Below are 18522 nucleotides of genomic sequence, written 5' to 3'. Positions count from 1 at the left end.
TACAGTAGAAAAGAGGGGTTCCTTGGATACTCCATTATGTTTACTTCCTTACCCTCCTGAACCCTGAAACCCTCTCCCCAAGTCCCGATCCAGTCTTTAGAGGCCCCTTGGAAGCATCGGGACTGAACCAGCAGAGAGCAGCTGGAGGTCAGAGATTTGGAATGATAATTTGGGTGCCCAGAGATGAACTGACTGCGTTGAGTTCCTTGTTGTCACATCAACGAGGAGGAGGAGGAGGAGGAGAAGGACGAGGCCCAGGCAGCTGGTCCGGTGGCTTGTCCAACACCATTCCTGGGGCCCTGAGTCACCGGGTTTTCTACTGAAGGCCATGCCACCCTGGTGTCAGGCCTCCCGGGCTTCGGCCAAGGGCTGATGTAGGGGCCAGTATCCATGAAACGGAGGGAGGGCCAGAGTGCTTCCTAGACTGTTCACTGGAGGAATGTGGAGGCAATTATAGAATTGCCCACAAAATCTGAGTCCAGGTTTGCCTGTATCTCCTTCTGTGCCTCCTCGCTGGGAGAACTGTCATCCTAGCTAAGGACTTGCATAGTTTTATCCCTGAGCAGGAGGCAGAGCATTGAAAACAGGACTCGCCCCTTCTAGAGATGTCATCTTAGTGCCCAAAATGGAATGCCACATTGTAGAGGGGCTAGGAATTTCCCATGAACTCATAGAGACATCTGTCCAGGTGGGTTATGTGGGGTTTCGTCTGGTCTCTCCTTGGCCTCACTCACCACAATATTCTGCCCCACTCACTTTAGGACGCCTCCCACACACCCTTCCCATATACCCAGCCCAACCTCAAACTAATCCTGCCACATTTCCTTACCCATTTCCACCCCAAATACATCCATTTACAGCCTCCCTACCACCACTTCCTTCCGTTCAAATCAATTTATGGTAGAGGGCACTTTTTCCTGCCAGGTATTTGAAGGGGATGGGGGAACGGATGAATGAGACAGAACCACTACCCAAAAAGAAGTCGTCACCTAATTGGGGAGGCAGCTGCGCAAACAATTGCAGGGAAGGAGTAAGCGCTAAACAGAGGCTTAAGAGCTGTGCTAAGGTGGGAGTATTCGTCTAACGGTGGGTCTGAGGTCGCGCTGTGATAAGCTACTGGACCTCCCTATCTGTGGTTCTCAATTGTTGAGTAGTGGGGAGAGGCGTATCAGAAACACCTAGGGAGTTTTTTTTTCTGTTATAGGTGATTGCCGTCCCCGGAACTCTGACCCGCTTGGGAAACGGGGTGGGTGGCAAGGCAAGAGCACTTGTTTTGAAAAAAACTCCCCAGCCGATTTTGCCCATTCTTTTCCCAGAACCAGCGCTCTACACTCCCTGGAGACCCTGGGACCTCTAGAGTCCTCCAGGAGCACCAATAGAACGGCAGGGAGGTGCTCGGCTGACGCGTTACTATGGATACCCCGGGGTTGGGGTCGAACTCTGCACACTCAAAACGTCAACCCAGAGCCCGGTCAGGCAGCGTGCAGAGGGTAGTGCCCGGTCCTGCTCGACCCCGCCCAGAGCTGGGGCAGACGGGCAGGCAGCCCTGTTCAATCACAGTTCCGGAGGGAGGAGCGCTGACAAGGTTTCCTCCAATCACAATTTGCAAGACGTTCATAGGGCTTTTCCTCCAATCATCGCCGAGGCGCGAAGGGGTTGTCGGGATGGGGGCCGGAGGCAATATGGAGCCCTCAATAGGACAAGGGTGAAACTTCTGGTGTCGGCTGCTCCTTTCTTTCGCCCCGTCATGTTGGTGCATTTATTTCGTGTTGGGATTCGGGGAGGCCCTATCCCAGGCAGGCCGCTACTCCCCCTCAGCTTCCAGTCATTCTCGGCTGTCAGGTAAAAAGACAAACCTACTGGGAGCGCGGGGCCATTTGACCGGCGGGCCGGACGTAGGGACCGCCGGGAGATGGAGTCCTGGGCTCGCGCGAGGCCTGCTGGGAGTTGTAGGCCGACCGGCCCGGGGGTGGAATGTCACTCCCCCGGGAATTGGTCCCAATTATTTATAGCGAAGAGCCAGGTGCCAGCAGGAGGCTCCGCGCACCTGTATCCGCAAGTGGGCCGACTGACGGAAAGCACTGGGTGGGTGACCACGCCCGGCCCGCACTCCTTCCCCACCAGGGGGCGCCGTGCTGCACAGGTGTGGGCCCTTCGGTCGCTCTTCCGGCCCCATCCTTTTTCTTGGAATTGGTCTGGCGATTTGGATAAAAATTATTCGTGTCCAGAGACGTTTAGAATTGGTGGTCTCCCAGGATTCAAAATGAGCTGAACAAAAATGGCTCCTAGATGTGGATACTTTGAGCGGAGATAGTTTAGTAAGTTGCCCGCTTATGTTTTGTGTTCACTCTGTGCACGTAGGTGTAGAGACAGACAGACGACAGACAGATAGACACGGGTGGGAAACGAAGGGGACTCCGAACTGAGACACCAGTGTAAATGCTTTATGAGAGGGTACTGACTCCTTTCTGATCCTGGATTGAATAACCTGAGGGCCAGGCAGGCAACAGATTCGCAGGGTGGGTGGATGTGGTGGGGCTTGCGTCGTTTGGAAGTCCGTCTGATTGATAAAGGGCGAGAGCTGGGCGGGGCTGGAGCCGGAAGTACCAGTGCTGGGAAGTAATCCACCAGCTCTTGGCAGTGACCGAGCGCTGCTTAGAGCCTCAGTTTGGAGAAGATGAGAGAAGATGGAAAGTGTCCATGGTAAATTATTAAAAGGTTTGAACAATCCTCAGGAAAAGAGTAAGGGTGATAATGTTATTTACACCAGAAAGAAACCCAAAGAAGGAGATCCAATGATATTCAAGTATTTGTGTGTTCATTTGTGCAGTTTTTCAAATGTTCACGTCATAGCACAATAGATCATAAAATGAACTTGTGAGTTGGGACCATTTTAAAATGAATATAACAGCACCCTGGCTGGTGTGGCTCAGTTGGTTGGAGCATAGTCCCATAAACTGAAAGGTCATAGGTTAATTCCTGGTCAAGGCACATGCCTGGGTTGCACTTCGGTCCCATGTTGGGGTGTATAAGAGGCAGCCAGTTGATGTTTCTCTTCCTTTCTATCTCTCCCTCCTCTCAAAAATCGGTGAGCATGTCCTTGGGTGGGGATTTAAAGAATAAATAATTTTTAAAAGTGAATGTAATAAAAAATAGAATACATATTTAAAAATAGAGAAAGTATCATTTTTTGAAGCCTCTCAACTCTGTGTGACATACATATGTTCCTTGTACTGGGCTACAATGTAAAAATGTATTTCTTTCCTGTTGACCTCAGTAAATGTAAAACTTTGCAAACACTGCAGTAGTGTGTCAGTTCAGATTGCTCTACATTTCTAATGAGGGCACACACTCCACAAACATAAACATTTTGTAAACCTGTTCTGTTCCAGAGCACTGCTGAGTGCTGAGGATACAATGGTGAATAAGATAGAGTTTCCTGCTCTCTAGGAACAAATAGTGTAACAGGGAAGTTGGGCAACTACCCAGGGCAGGAGGATAGTTAGCTTCTCTATTTAAAACTATTTATGTGTTTTAGGACAGACATAAAGCACGCAGTGGAAAACAAGACGTAAAAAACCAGGCATGTGTCCCTGACTGCTATGGCTCAGTGGGTTGGGCAATCCTCCCGCAGACCCAAGGGTCACCGGCTTAATTCCCGGTCAAGGCACATGCCTGGGTTGCCGGCCAGGTCCCTGGTTGGGGGCATGTAGGAGGCATCCGATGAATGTTTCTCACCAACATCAATGTTTCTTGTCCTTTTTTCCTCCCTTCCCGTCTCTCTAAAAATAAATTCATTTTTAGAATCTTAAAAAAAAAAATCCTAGCCTGGCAGGTGGAAGGTGGTGGGTGGAGGCGCAGTGGAGAGGAGGCCAGAAGCATGGTCGCCCTGAGGGAAGGGCAGGGCGGGCGGAGTCTGCAGTTAGGAGGGCCTGGGAGTGTAAACCACAGTTACAGCGAGGAGGAGCCTTTCATTACTCCCTTCAGTCTTTCTTGAAAAGCCTTTTCCCCCATCAAAAATCTCATTTGGATCTTTGAGCATCCCACCGGGTCCTTTCCAGCCACTCCCATCTGTTAGGATCTTTAAAATGCAAATCTGGCCCTGGCTGGTGTGGCTCAGTGGGTCGAGCGTCGTCCTACAAACAAAAAGGCCGCCAGTTCGATTCCTAGTCGGCACAGGCCTGGGTTGTGGGCCAGGTCCCCAGTAGGGGGCGCGCAAGAGGCAACCACACATGGATGTTTCTATCCCTTCCCATCTCTGTAAGGGTAAATAAACAAAGTCTTTTTTAAAAAATGCAAATCTGATTATGTCATACCCCAGCCTAAAACCCAGAAATGATCTTTATTGCCCTCCAAAGCCCAGCTGTTTTATAAGGACTGTAATGGCTCTCCCCCCACCCCCCGCCGCCAATCCTGGCCCCCTCAACAGGAGGAGGAGGAGCCCCTGCTCTGTGCTCCGAGTGCCGGGGGTTCCCCTCGCCCCACACTCTGCAAGCGTTGTCATGAGCTGTGTGTCTCCCGCCACTGAAGTGTAAGCACCAGGAGGGCATTTATTTGGTCTCATGTTCACCCCTGCTCGCCATGCCTCCTAGCAGAGCGCTGTGCATAGTAGGCCCACAGCCCTACATTGCCGCCTATGGATATGGAAACTGTAGGCAAGAGTAGGTGATTTTGATCTATCTGAGGTGACAAGATACGCTATTTAGATTTTTATTTATTTTTTGTCCTTCATCTCATGGAGAAGGAGTGTGTCACCCTTTCCTCCGTCCACTGTCACAGAAGCACTCGAGACACGGGAGGAGGCAGGGTGATGGGGCGCAGTAAGCACTGACCGGCAGCCAGAAGACCTGGGCCCTGGACCTCCCACACGTGGCCTTGGGCACGTCACACGGGGCAGAGTAGAATGAGCCTGGATTCTGGAATCACACATCAGGATTCCCCTCTTGTCCCCGTTCTGCGGCTTGGGGACAAACAATTAGCTGTCTCAGTCCCACAAGATTTTGCTGTCTGTCAAGTGAGAATAACGGCATCTCCCTCCCAAGGATTTGGGATCAAACGCAGCAGCCGCAGCAGCAGCAGCAGCAGCAGCAGCAGCAGCAGCAGACCTTAACACTTGGAGGCGTGGCTGCGGCCACCAGCTGTGTGCTGCTCCCCTCTTCTCTGAGCTGCTGTGTCCTCGACCAGAAGGGAGTGACGTGGACTGGCTGCCATGCACGGTGCCCTGCAGCTCAGACGTCCTGGGATCTGAGCGTGTGGGTTGGAGCTGGTCACTGTCCCAGAGGTGCCCCCCGGGGCTGAGAGGGCCTGGCTGGCTGAGCGACCGGGGCAGAACACCTTTAAGACTTCAGCACACACGCCTGTGTCGCCCTTCAGTTGTTTTGCAAGTGTGTGTTTGTCTCAAACTGAGGACACTTAAGAGCGGCTAGCCTGGCCGAAGGGCAGTGCCGCTCTCCAGAGGGCTTGGCTCAGGGCTCGCCTGGGTCCCGCTCAGCGGAAGGACAGCCGGGGCCTCGAGCCCGCCAACGCGGTTCTCTCCCTGCAGGCACTCTGATGGCTGCCGCGGCTCCCACCTCCTCCAGGCCGTGGCCCAGCTGCGGAGTCAGCTCCGGGCCCGCCTGCCTCGAGCGCCCCCAGCCCCCCGCCGAAGCCCCTCTGCCTGGCGCTGGGCTGGGGGGGCCCTGCTCGGCCCCATGCTGCTGAGTAAGTGCCCCCGCCTGTGCCTTGTGGCACTGTGTCAGGCCGAAGAGGCCCCTCCTGCCCGCCGCAGTGCCCATGTCGCGGAGCCCCACTTTAACTGGACGCTCTTCTGGCAGTTTCTGCGCCCCCACCTGCTGGTCCTGGGGGCAGCCGTCGTGGTGAGATCTGCCCCGCACCCCTAAAACCAGGGAGAGGGAGGGACCCAGCCAGAGCCGCTCAGGGGCGGCCTGCCTGCCTCGTGGAGACTTCAAGGAGCAGCTGGGCTGGCTTGGTGCCGGGGCCACGGGATGCCCGGGGAGCCTCCGCAGGGTGACTGGGCGTGCAGGGCTCGGGGTCCCCGGACCTGGCAGCCTGAGCTCGGATTCTCAAAGGCACAGGAGCGGCCAAAGCATGGGCAGCAGCGGAAGAGGAAGGACCAGCGTCAGGGCTGGGGATGGGGGGAGCACGGCCCCTCTAAATGTCTGCGCCCCACCCCCAGCTGGCACTGGGCGCGGCCCTGGTGAACGTGCAGATCCCCCTGCTCCTGGGCCAGCTGGTGGAGATCGTGGCCAAATACACGAGGGACCACATGGGCAGCTTCCTGAACGAGTCCCGGAACCTCAGCACCCACCTGCTCCTGCTCTATGGCCTGCAGGTACGGCAGGGGGCAGGGCCCGGGGGCAGACAGAGGGGCCGCCCGGGCGCCCCTGAGTGTCCCCGCCTGTCTCCCAGGGACTGCTGACCTTTGGGTACCTGGTGCTCCTGTCCCGCATCGGCGAGCGCATGGCTGTGGACATGCGGAAGGCCCTCTTCAGCAGCCTGCTCCAGTACGCCAGCCGCGGGGCGCGGGCGGGGGCGGCCGACGGCCCCGGGGGGCCCTGGCAAGTGCCTGCCGGTGGGACCTCATCCTGAAGTAACATCTCCCTCTCTCCCCGACCTGGTGCCCTGTGTCCCACCGCCAGACAAGACATTGCTTTCTTTGATGCCAAAAAGACAGGACAGCTGGTGAGCCGACTGACAGCTGATGTGCAGGAGTTCAAGTCATCCTTCAAACTGGTCATCTCTCAGGTCAGTGCCCCAGGCTCCCCGCCTCGCCCACCCACGCGCACGCCCCCGCCCCCCACGCTCTCCGGGTCAGGCCCACCAGGCCCGCCCCGCCCCGCCCCAGCCGCTGGGCCCAGAGCCTGGCAAGGGTGTGGGTGAAGGACGGGGAAAGTTCACGGGAGGGAGGCGCCAGGGCCGTGTCCAAGGTCAGGATAAGCTGTTTCTCTCCTGTCCTGAAATCCTACCTCCCCAGAAAACCTTCCCAAGGACTCGGGCAAGAGCCTTTCCGGGCCCAGCCTGCCAAGAGCAGAATCGCCCTGGCCTGCCTTGCCCCCAGAACGCCTGGCACGCTGACAGGCACTGGGGAGAATGAGCCACGGCTTCTCCTGCATCGCTGATGGCCTCCCCTCGTCCGCCCTGTCGGCACCGTGGTGGCTGGGCCATGGCAGGCACCGGTCCACAGCACCCACACGTGACTCTGTGCTCCGTGTTTGGAGCGGAAAGAGAAGCAAACTGGGATCTGGGGGGGAGGTGGCCATGCCCACAGACTCACTCATCCCGCCCCTTCATGCCTGCTGGTCAAGAGAGGGTTATGTTCCCCCTGGCTGGCCTGGCTCAGCGGGTGGGGTGCCAGCCTGTGAACCAGAAGGTCACCGGTTCAATTCTTCCCAGTTAGGGGACCGATCCCTGCTTGCGGCCATGGAAGAGGCAGCCAATCGATGTTTCTCATCACACACTGGTGTTCTCTTTCACTCTTCCACCTCCCTTCCTCTTTTTCTTAAAAAAAAAAGAAATTAGGAAAAGAAAGCCTTACGGAAACAGTATGGTCCGTAACCAGTAGACCGCACCTGCCAGCCTGTCTCCTGCCTCCTCCCCTCTCCCCAGGGACTGCGAAGCTGCACCCAGGTGGCTGGCTGCCTGGTGTCCCTGTCCATGCTGTCCCCGCGCCTCACGCTGCTGCTGATGGTGGCCACACCCACCCTGATGGGAGTTGGCACCCTGCTGGGCTCTGCTCTCCGCAAACTATCTCGCCAGTGCCAGGAGCAGGTACCAGAATTTCTGCTCGCCCTCCAGACCAGGCCGTTCCCTCTGCCCTGTCCCTCCTGCCCAGCACCAGCCCGACTCCCTTTCTCCTGGCCACCCCGCAGGTCGCCCGGGCAACGGGTGTAGCGGATGAGGCCCTGGGGAACGTTCGGACTGTGAGAGCCTTCGCCATGGAGCAGCGGGAAGAGGAGTGAGTCCTGGTCCGGGGAGAGCCCAGCGCTGGGGTGGGGGTTCTCCCCAGACACACGCCCACCCACCCCGCGCCCTGACTGGCTGCTTCTGAGGGCTGGGCTCGTCCTCTGCCCCCAGACGCTACGGGGCCGAGCTGGAGGAGTCCCGCCGCCAGGCAGAGACGCTGGGCAGAGGCATCGCCGTGTTCCAGGGGCTCTCCAACATCGCCTTCAACTGTGAGTGTGCGAGCCAGGCCTGGGGGCGGGGCCGGCGAGTGCAGGGCGGGGCGGGGGGCGGGGGGCGGGCCCCAGCCGGGCAGCGCTCACCTGCTCCGTGCTCACCTGCTCGGTGTCCTTGGGTGCCAGGAGCCCGCATCACTGCCAGTAATGCGGGCAGGCCCTGGGCAGGTGGGCTGATGTCACTGCTGAGCTACGTGTAGCACGTTGCCTGCTGCCCAGGAGGAGGCCATGCAGGTGGCCCCTCCGGGCATCCGAATGAGGAAACAGACCACTCAGGTGACTCACCGGAGTTTGAAGTCAGCCTCAGTGGGGGCGGGGGGGGGGGGAGGCGGGGGCGGCGGTGCAGGGACCTGGCCCAGGCTCTCTCCTGGCTTCCAGCCGCCCCTTCCTAACCACCTGTCCCCCCGCCCTGCAGGCATGGTGTTGGGCACCCTGTTTATTGGGGGTTCCCTCGTGGCAGGACAGCAACTGAGTGGGGGAGACCTCATGTCCTTCCTGGTGGCCTCCCAGACGGTGCAGAGGTGAGTGTGGGGCGGTCCCCGTTCCTCGGGGGCCATGTGGGTGAAGGATGGGTGCCAGCCCGCGACCGCAGTGAAGCTCCGCGCTGGGGACCGGCCGCGCCCTCCACGAGGCCCCTCCAGCCCAATTCGCTGCTGGCGCGCAGGAACATGGCCATCACGTTCAGCCTTCCAGACACCTCAGGGGCTTTAAAAAGAACTTTAGTAAAATGCACGTAACAAAGTTTACCATCTTCACCATGTTTAAGTGCACAGTTTACAGTGTTACGTACACTCACAGTGTTGTGTAACCATCACCTCCGTCATCCTCAGAACTTCTTCATCTTGCAAAACTGACCCTCTGTCCCCATTGAACAGTATCTCTCATGACCCCCGGCCCCGGCACCACCCCCCACTGTCCGTCTCTGTGAATGCAGCTACCCTGGGCGCTCCCACAAGTGGGACCATAGGCTACTTGTCCTTTGCGACTGGCTTATGTCACTTGGCACGGCCCCTCCCGTGCTATCGCCCTTGTTGGAATTTCTGCCTTTTCAGAACTAAGATTCTGTGTGCGGAGAGCCCGTCTCTGACACGCTCTTGAAGAGCTGGCCCGCCGTCCTCTGCCCCCCCGGCTGGCTCCGTGTGCCAGCTGCCCTGAGACCTGCCCGCTCCTCTGGCCCTGGCAGCTGCGGGCAGCCCAGAGCGCGGCCGACTTCGCCGCAAGGCGGCCCAGACCCCCTTCCCCAGCCGCCCTCCCCGGCAAACCCCAGCCATGCCCGCTGCTGCTCCCCCTCACTGTGTCCTCCCTGCCACCACGTCCCATGAACACAAAAGTGCGTAACACGTAAACACATGTTATGATGCAAGTTGAAGAGTGACACGCTATAATAAGTCACAAAGAGTGGAGACCTGTGTTACCACCAGCTACACAAGGAAGCGGAGCGCCCCCCGGCCCCCTGTGTGCCCCTCGCCGGGCGCCTGGCTTTGCCGCATGTCCCCCCACGCGTTTCTCGCAGAAGCCCTCACCATCAGCCTCACTGGGTGGGTGGGAAGGGCGCCCGCCCTCGGCCCCGTTTCTGTGTGCTGCTTCCTAGTCCGTGGTGGGCGCCTTCCCCCAGCCCCTGGGGCTGCGCGGCTCTGGCTGTCACAGCGAAGGGGCTTGGGGCCTGCCCTGCTGCCCTCCCCCAGCCCACCTGTGGCCTCGCGTTTGAGCCTTGAGGACCCTTGGGAACTTGCTGGCCCCCTGTGTGCCGTCACCCCTCCGCCTCCCAGGGGCAGTGGCAGGAAAGGCTCCTGTGGGGAGGGCGGCGCACCCGGGGCCTGGCCTCCGCCCTCCGGCCTCCACCTCGCCTGCCCCCTCCCCGCCTGCCTCGCACGCCCAGCGCCTCGCCTCCCCATCGGCAGCGTTCGCAAGCGTGAGGAAGCCCCAGGAAGGAGCCCATCTGCACGGCTGGCTGGGGGCCGCTTCCGCTGTCACTGCTCCTGGGCCTGTTCTTCCAGGGCCCCTCGCCTCGGGGGGGCGGTTTTCACCACCCACCTGGAAGGAATTGAGTCTTGTTTCATTGGAAAAGCAGCTGTGTTTCCTCCTGGGGTCCAGCAGGGGTGCGGGGAGGGGGAGGAAGGGGCGCGCTGCCCCGCCTGACGTGGCCCCAGCCTTGGGACCCCACCTAGGCACTCTTTGTGGTGGCACTGGGGATACAGGGAGGTGCCACCTGGTCTACATCCAGGGCTGGGCCCTACTGGGAATGTCGCCTGCCAGGCGGGCCTCTGGGGAGAGCCAGGTGCGCCTCCCGAACCACCTCTGAGAGCAAGGCCGTTGCTCACCAGGGAGTCATGTGCGTCCGGTTTTCAGTTGCTGCCCGGCACCTCTGCCAGGCACTAATGGCTTCCAGATCTCTCCCTTCTCATCCACAGATAACCGCTGCCCTGGCCCTCCTTGCTCAGTGCCTCCCTGCTCCCTCTGGCAAGTGCCAATGGCCCTGAGCCCGCCAGAGCCACTGCCCTGCCCGTTCCTGCCCCCCACCCCCGCTCCCGCACTCTGGTCCTGGAAGAAGTGAGATTGCCGAGGAGCCAGCCCCTCCCCTCCCCTCCTCCGGAGCGCCCTGCACACACAGTCGGACTCCCGCGCTGTCACAGTGCCCAGGCCGGTCAGGTCCTGGTGACTAAGCAGCAGTGACTCACCTTCCAGGCCCACAGCCCCACCTCACGGAGGTGACCGGCTGTCCCGCCAGGCGCAGGCTTGCGACACCCTCGCGGAGGGCAGGCCCCCAGGAAATGTCTCCAGGGCGTTGGTTTAGGGTGTCCCCAGCGTTTCCCCTGTGGTCCAGCGTCTTCTGTTTTCTTTCTCTGAAAGCACCAACATCTGTTTTCCCCCTTCATTAGCCCTTGCTGCCCCATCGGGTCCACAGCACTAGATCTGGCCCACCCTTGGGGGCCTCACAGGCCTGGCCCCCGCGTGGGAGCCAGCCCGCAGCCAGCAGGCCACGCGGGGTCCAGCCCCACGGAGCCCCGGAGGGCCCAGTCCTGAGGCAGCTCGGCCATCGGCCTCCTCCCGCCGAGGAGAGGGGCGCCTCCCAGACAAGTGACCTGCCTGAGCCCAGGGCGCTTGGGGTCCCAGGTTCCAGGGGCGTCCTCGGCATTGGGCTCGGGGCCTCCTGTTTCCTCGGCGCCCGCCCCCCACGCAGCTGCGACCCAGCCTGCCTCTGGGGCGGCCTCCTCTCAGCCCTTCTCTTCACTCCCTGCAGGTCCATGGCCAACCTCTCCGTCCTGTTCGGCCAGGTGAGTGGCCAAGGCGGGGTGGGTCCGGTCAGCCACCAGCATCACCTATGCGCCCCAGGAGCTGGGCACCGGGCGGAGGGGGTGCGCGCCTGCCCGGGAGTCCAGGGATGCTGCTGCCGCTCCCCCCACCCAATGCCCTGGCCCACCCCCTCACCGCAGGCTGAACCCCCCCCCCCAGGTGGTACGAGGGCTCAGCGCGGGCGCCCGGGTGTTCGAGTACATGACCCTGAGCCCCTGCATCCCGCTGTCCGGGGGCTGCCGTGTCCCCAGAGAGCACCTGCGTGGGTCCATCGCGTTCCACAACGTCAGCTTCAGGTCGGTGTCGGCAGGGGTGCGCAGAGGTCGTTCCCCCGCGCTGGGGGCCTGCGTGTGGGCTCGCGTCCCCCTCCGCCCGAGCCCCATCAGGGGTTCGGTGAGACTGCAGGAGGGACCGGGGGCGACCAGGGCCGGGAGGCTGGTCTCACTGAGGGTGTCTTTGTCCCCAGTTACCCCTGCCGCCCTGGCTTCCCGGTGCTCGAGGACTTCAACCTCACGCTGCCCCCTGGCAGGATCGTGGCCCTCGTGGGCCAGTCGGGCGGAGGTGAGGGGACCCCACAGGTCTGCCCCTGCCCCGTGACCTTCCCCGTAGCGGTCACCCAGGGGCGCCCTTCTCTCCTGGCACCGTCTCCGGAACCCCGTGCCCCTCCCTGACGGCCCATCTCCCCAACCCCCATGTCCCAGGAAAGACCACAGTGGCCTCCCTGCTGGAACGCTTCTACGACCCCACGGCAGGCTCGGTGACCCTGGACGGGCGGGACCTGCGCACCCTCGACCCCTCCTGGCTCCGGGGCCAGGTCATCGGTTTCATCAGCCAGGTGCGGAGAGAAGAGGGTGCCGGCGCCCGGGCAGTGCCGAAGGCCCACCCCGCCCGCCTCCTTCCTCCCGTGGCCCTGCCTCTCAGTCCTCACGTCCCAGCCCGCCATCCCTGCCCTGGGGGTCCCTGGCCTCCTTCGCTTGTCCCTGGCATCCCTCCGGGGGGGTCTGAGGCTTGTTCACCACGGCGCTGCCCACTCTCCGCAGGGCAGGAAGGCTGCTCCCCAACGGAAGCCGGCCGCGCAGGCGACGCTGGGATGGCAGTTGCAGGGCTCCTGGGCTCTGTGACCAGCCCATGGTGTCCAGAGGCCCAGAGACACCTGCGCGGCGTGGCTGGGGACTGCCGGCCACCACTCACCTGCTAAGCAAGGCCGCAGTGCTCTGCCTCTGCCTGAGGCGGTGCTGCCCAGAGAAGGCCCCCCTTCCCGCTGGGTGTGCGGTAAACGGCACCCACCGACAGGCTGGGGCTCTGTGGGGACCTCTGCCACCCCCCCACCCCGATTTGATGGCCCTGTTCTTTTGACCTCTAACTGAACTGTCCCTACATTCCCTCCAAGGGACCCTGGTTTGACCAAAATAGCCTCTCCTGACACCCCCCTCGGGGAATCGGGGCCACGTCTGAACGTCTCCTGTGGACTCCCCCCACCCCTCCAGGAGCCAGTCCTGTTCGGAACGACAATCATGGAGAACATCCGTTTTGGGAAGCCGGGTGCCTCTGATGAAGAGGTCTACGCCGCCGCCCGGGAAGCCAACGCGCACGGGTTCATCTCCAGCTTCCCCGAGGGCTACAACACCGTCGTCGGTGAGCGCGGGGCAGCCTCCCGCTCGGCTCTGCAGGGCCCGCGGCGCGCAGCTGGGCCCGGCGGCAGGAACGCAGGCGGGGCACCCGGGGCGGCCCAGCCAGACCGTGGCCAGCGGGGATGGGGGAGTCCAGGCACAAGCAGGCCACATCCCCGGCCTGGTCGCATAAGGACCTCGGGTCAGTGACGGGCCTCAGGCAGGACAGGGACGACAGCGCAGCTGTCGCCTCCACCTGTCGCAGGCTGTACCACCTGTGGTTGCCCAGTGACGCGTTTCTCAGAGTGCATCCTGTCGTTCAGTGATGTGTGACTGTCCAGGGCCGCCAGGGACACGGTGACCTGGGGTATTGGGGACGTGTGGTGCTTGTTGGGGGCCTCTACGTCCTGAGACCGACCAGAGCCAGTGGGCGTGGTCTGCTCGCGGTCATCCACTCTCTGGCCTCCGTGCGCTCCTGTCCTGCTCTGTAACTTAAAGGAGCTTCCCTGGGTGTCCTGGGATTGACGTGGGTGAGCGGGTCCCTCTCTGCTTCTCCCGGGGGAGGGCTCTGGGGGCTCTGGAAGACCCGCTAGCCTGACACTGCAGCCGGCGGCATGTCCCTCCCGGAGGTCTTCTGTCCGACTTCTGGGCCGTGTTTGTCGCCCGGGCTCTGCTGCCGATGTCCCCACACACCCCAAGGCGCAGGCACAGCTGCAGTGTCAACCCTCCTGGACCTTTGGCCTCAGCCTGGCTGAGCTCTCACCTCCCGAGTGGGGCCCTCGTCTGTAGCCACCCCTCACGTCCTGTGTTACTGACCCCACTGCCCCCTGGACCCTGCGGCTCTCTTGGGTGGCACTCCCCTTGCGCCTCTGGCCCAGCGCCCCCGGGCCTCCCCGGGCCTCCGGCCTGCCCCTCGCTGCTGTGTGCCCGCCGCCGCTGCGAGGCGCTTTCTGGCTCCCAGGCTGCCGCCCCTGCGGCTCTCCCCCGATGTGGTCCCCCCAGAGTGCCCGGGTGGTGGGCTTCAAACCCCGCTGTGCCTGCACTGCCCGGGGCCTGCACCCGGGTCCTGGGCGCCCCCACAGCAGCGGAGGCCCGGAAGGCGGGGGAAGGCCGTTATAACCGCGGGTCCCGTCGGGCTCTGACGCCCTGAACTCCGCCACGTGCGCCGCTCACGTCACCGTGCATGAGTGTGCGTGCGCATGCCCGGGGACGTGGGGGCCGCTGCGGGTGGGTGCTGCCCCTGCCCTCGCAGTGGCGGGCGGGGGCCCCGAGGGGCCCGAGGGGAAGCTCCCAACGGACCCGGTGCCCTTCGCGGGGCCGCCCCGAGTGCAGAGCTGAGGGCTGCTTCCTCCCCAGGCGAACGGGGCACAACCCTGTCCGGTGGCCAGAAGCAGCGCCTGGCCATCGCCCGCGCCCTCATCAAGCAGCCCGCGGTGCTGATCCTGGACGAGGCGACCAGCGCTCTGGACTCGGAATCCGAGCGGGTCGTGCAGGAGGCCCTGGACCGCGCCAGCGCGGGCCGCACCGTGCTGGTCATCGCCCACCGGCTCAGCACCGTGCGCGGCGCCCACCACATCGTCGTCATGGCCCACGGCCGTGTCTGTGAGGTCCGTGGGGGCCCGGGGGCCGGCGGGGTGGCTGGGACGGCGTGAGCCGGGACACAGCGGAAGGGGGCTCTCCCGGGCTGTGGGAGGGTCTGGCCCGGCCCTGGCGCGTGGGGCCGTCTGCCGGAAGCAGCGCCCGCCCTGGGACAGGCCCTGGCTCCTCAGGGCCCCAGAGTCTCCCTCTGTCCCCGGGGACAGCCGTGCTCCCAGGGTGACAGGAACGTGCAGCGTGATGGGCTGGGAGCAGCCCCAGAGGCTGGGTCCTGGGTCTGCAGCAGGGCCTGGTCCCCAGCCCCCCAAACCACCTGTTAAAGCAAAAGCTGGAGGGCTTGCGAGGGACCCTGGAGTCACTGGGCTGTGCAGAGGGCCCAGAGGACAGCAGGGAGGAGGTATTTGCAAATACCGCTGTGCCAGTGGCATCTGTCACCGGCTGTGCTTCAGTTTCATGGTGTCCCCAGCAGGGACACGGGCTGAGGTAACAGCAAGCCCGAGGGCACTATGAAGCCAGCCCTCCTGGGGCCCTGAACCCAGGGCCAGGCTGGGTGCCCACCTACCACCGCCCTCTGCAGGCGGGGACCCACGAGGAGCTCCTGAAGAGAGGGGGGCTCTACGCCGAGCTCATCCGGAGGCAGGCCCTGGCCTCCCCACCGCCCGGCGACCCCAGGAACCGCACCCCCGAGTCCTGAGAGCAGCGCACAGCGGCCCGGCCGCTGATTGGCGCCCAGGGCTGAGGACAGAGCCCCCAGAGGACCTGCGTGCCGGCCGTGGGCTGTCCCCTGCGCACAGTAACGCCCAGGACAAGCCCTGGGCTGGGAGGGGCTTGGGGCTGCCGCCAGCTGCCACCCTCCTGCCAGAGCTGCCTCGTCACTGGGCTACCCTGGGGAGGAGGCAGAGTCAGGCTGCCCCCGTGCCCTCCCTTTGCCCAGACCGTCGCCCACCCCTCTCAGAATCTCTGCCGTCCCCTCTGCCTGGCGGCCTGGGCGCCCGGCCACGGCCCAAGGAAACCGCGTTCTGGGGCAGGGAGCGGTAGGGAACGCACTCTGGGCCCTCCCCACACCCACGCCAGACTCCGCTCACCTGGGCTGACCCCGCGCCCCTTCGTCCCCACTGCCTCCCCAGGCCCTGGGAGAGCCCCGCCGCCCCGCGCCAACCCCTTGGACCCACAGTCCCCACGCCCAGAACAGCTTCTCTTCCTCCACACGGTCCTCATCTCACCCTCCCCCACCCGATGGGGCAGGTGCCCGGCAGGCCCTCGGGGTGGGAGAGGAGGGCGGGCACTCTGTGGACCAGCCTGGCCCCGGGCCCTCCTGGAGCCTGTCACCTGGTGAGATTGGACAGCACCCCGTACACGAGGACACCAGCTGTGAAGGGGACAGAGCGGGAGCCGACGCACCCCAAAGCCCAGCCACGGGGGCACGGAGTACCAGCTGTCACCAACCACGGAGGGGAGGTCAACGCTAAGCCCTTTGGGCCGACAACATACAAAACCTGTCTGAAGAGGAGCAGTCGCTGCCGGGCCTGGCGAAGGTGGGGCTGGGGCCCCACCGGGAAAAAGGACTGGCGAGTGCCCGCGCGCGTGGGCCTGTGGCCCTGAAGCTGTGAGGGAGGGCCTACGAGACGCCAGGGTCTCCCAGCAGCCCTCCCACCTGCTTCTGCCCTCGTCTCCCCGCACCGGACACCCTGCCCCTTCACGGCCCGGTCCAGGCTGAGGACCCCACTGAGCCCTGCGCCCGCAGTTGGCCTGAGGAACCGCCTGTGTCAGGCCTTCGGGGCTGAACAAGCATTTCAGGACCCTTCTGTGGCAAGAGGGTGAGGCCAGGGTGCCGGGGCAGCGGCCGCTGGAGGAGCAGAGTCGCCTGCTGTGGAGGCCAGTCTGGAAGAGGCGGCCTTGGCCCCGGGTGAGTGCAGGAGCCGGGAGACAGACGCCACAGCCTCTCCCAGGGGTGGTCCAGGACCAGACACCACCCCGGATGTCCCAGGGCCCCAGCAGCCCTGCTTTGCTGCCCCAGTTCCTGACCAGTGGGTGAGGGTCACACCCCAGGGCAGCCCCGGCTCACGAGGCAGAGCGTAGGGCTGACTTGGGGTGGTTTGGCCACGCGGTGCCCAGTGCGGCCCAGAGCAGGCCTCACACAGCCCCCAGGTCCACGCTGGCCCGCCTGGCCCCTCCAGCCCCTTCCTCGGGAGAGCCAGCTGTGGGGGGGTCAGCTCCTGCTCCTCGGCCCCGGCTCCAGGCCTCTGACACCAGACGCCGGTCTCCTTGCCCCTGCAGGGTGGCTTCTACAGATCCTGCCCCGCCATTCCCCCCAGCTCAGCTAGGGAAGTGAGCCTCGGCTTTGGCTCCTTTGGCTGTTCAGCGGGGATCCTGCGCCTGGCTCTGCTTCCTCTTCAAAGCTCATTTTAAGAGCTTGTGTGGCTAGAGCTGGCTGGGGAGCTCAGTTGGTGAGAGCACCATCCCCATACACCAAAGTTGCGGGTTCAGTCCCCAGTCACGGCACATACAAGACACAACCAATGAATGAATAAGTGGAACAACAAATCAATGTTTCTCCCTTCCTCTCTAAAATCAATAAAAAAAAACTTTTTAAAAAAGTTAAAGTGGAGTAATCTGTGGTAAAGTAAGTAAAACAATGCTGCCGGCTCCCATGTGGGCACATCTGGGCAATAGATCATGTTACCCACTCGTTCTGTCCAAAACGTGTTCATTAAGCACCTCTCCTGCCCCACCCCGCGGTGCGCACGGCAGTCCCTGCGTCCTGCCCGATGAAGCCTGCGGTAGACAGGCGGGCAGGCGGCCACAGCGCAGCGTGGCTGTGTCATGAGCTCCGTGTGTTCTGCTCTCGTCCAGGAACCCACTGACATGAACGCAGCGGCCTCAGGTGCTCTGGGGGAAGAGCTGGAGCAGAAGTCAGTGAAGGGAGACAGACTTGCTTTCTCTTGGGCCCACAGTGCAGCCACCTGGCTCTCCGGTCCCCAGGCCCCAGAAGGCGGGGGCCGGTGACCCTGACAGGAGGACCAGGCCCCGACACCGCTCTCCGCCGGCCTGTCCGGGCTGGCTCCTGCTGCTCTTCCTTGTCCCCTACGCTCTGGGTCCCCACGACTCCCTCATCCCTCTCCGGCCAGTGGCGGTAACGTCACAGGCCGCACTCTGCCTCCCGGAGGTGCCTGCTCGGGCTGCTGGGAGGCGCCCCCACGGCCCGTGGGCTCTGCTGTCAGATGGGCCAGCCCTGCGGCCCGGGGCGCCCAGCCAGCTCGGGCCCAGTGTCTTCCTTTAAAAAAATCCCCTGGCCGAACAGGCACCCTCCTGTGTTACTGCTGGAGCGCAAAACAGCGTCACTCCCACGGCTGGGAATTTTGTGACATTAAATGACCCGCACAGTTGCCTCTTGACCCAGCCGTGCACCGCCGTTCGTAAGGGCAGACTGGAAATCCCCGGCGCTCCTCAGGGGCCTGGTGACCAACGAGGGTGTGTCCACATAATGGCACGGTATGCGGATGTTTGAAAATGGCAGTTTCCAGGTACTGGATATCACGTGAATATGTTAAGTAAAAAAAAGATGTGACATCATAGGGCACCCATGCTATTCGGGGGAGCTGGAATGTGTTACCTGGGAGGGTAGGGGGTGAGCCCGTAACCACTGCAGTGGAGGTGAACCTCTCAGATAGGAGGGCCTGAGGAGGGGTCCCTCAAGAAACAGACCCCTGGGACATGGGACCTGCAGGGGCCCCAGCCTTCCGGTGCGGTTGGAACTCTTGGGGCTCGGCAGGAGGTGGCAGCCGGCGCCAAACTCCCCAGCACCTTCCAGCCTGGTCAAGCGCCAACTCTGCTCCCCGCGACACGCC

The 18522-nt window shown here is 62.7% G+C and overlaps 1 protein-coding gene across 1 annotated transcript; it reads left to right on the top strand.

The window, feature by feature from the left end:
* Positions 1-1661: 1661 nt before the first annotated feature.
* Positions 1662-17222, top strand: ABCB8 (ATP binding cassette subfamily B member 8). Its single transcript, XM_054593421.1, has 16 exons — positions 1662-1842; positions 5543-5855; positions 6176-6331; positions 6409-6503; positions 6639-6744; positions 7606-7767; positions 7869-7954; positions 8074-8171; positions 8590-8695; positions 11416-11449; positions 11628-11764; positions 11935-12029; positions 12170-12303; positions 12956-13103; positions 14435-14685; positions 15252-17222. The coding sequence occupies exons 1-16, from the start codon at positions 1748-1750 to the stop codon at positions 15366-15368; spliced, it is 2133 nt and encodes a 710-aa protein (XP_054449396.1). The 5' UTR covers positions 1662-1747; the 3' UTR covers positions 15369-17222.
* Positions 17223-18522: the final 1300 nt, after the last annotated feature.

This window comes from Pteronotus mesoamericanus, unplaced genomic scaffold (genome assembly GCF_021234165.1).
Source record: "Pteronotus mesoamericanus isolate MK-2021 breed Mesoamerican mustached bat unplaced genomic scaffold, CSHL_Meso_final scaffold_409, whole genome shotgun sequence".
NCBI classification, from domain to species: Eukaryota; Metazoa; Chordata; class Mammalia; order Chiroptera; family Mormoopidae; genus Pteronotus; species Pteronotus mesoamericanus.
Note: the sequence above shows the minus strand (reverse complement) of the source record. Positions and strands in the feature narration are given on the sequence as shown.

Coding starts and splice junctions, on each gene's coding strand:
- ABCB8 (XM_054593421.1), top strand. CDS start 1,748: ATGTTGGTGCATTTATTTCGTGTTGGGATTCGGGGAGGCCCTATCCCA. Junction 6,332..6,408: donor TCCTGCTCTATGGCCTGCAG/GTACGGCAGGGG, acceptor CCTGTCTCCCAG/GGACTGCTGACCTTTGGGTA. Junction 6,504..6,638: donor CTCTTCAGCAGCCTGCTCCA/GTACGCCAGCCG, acceptor TCCCACCGCCAG/ACAAGACATTGCTTTCTTTG.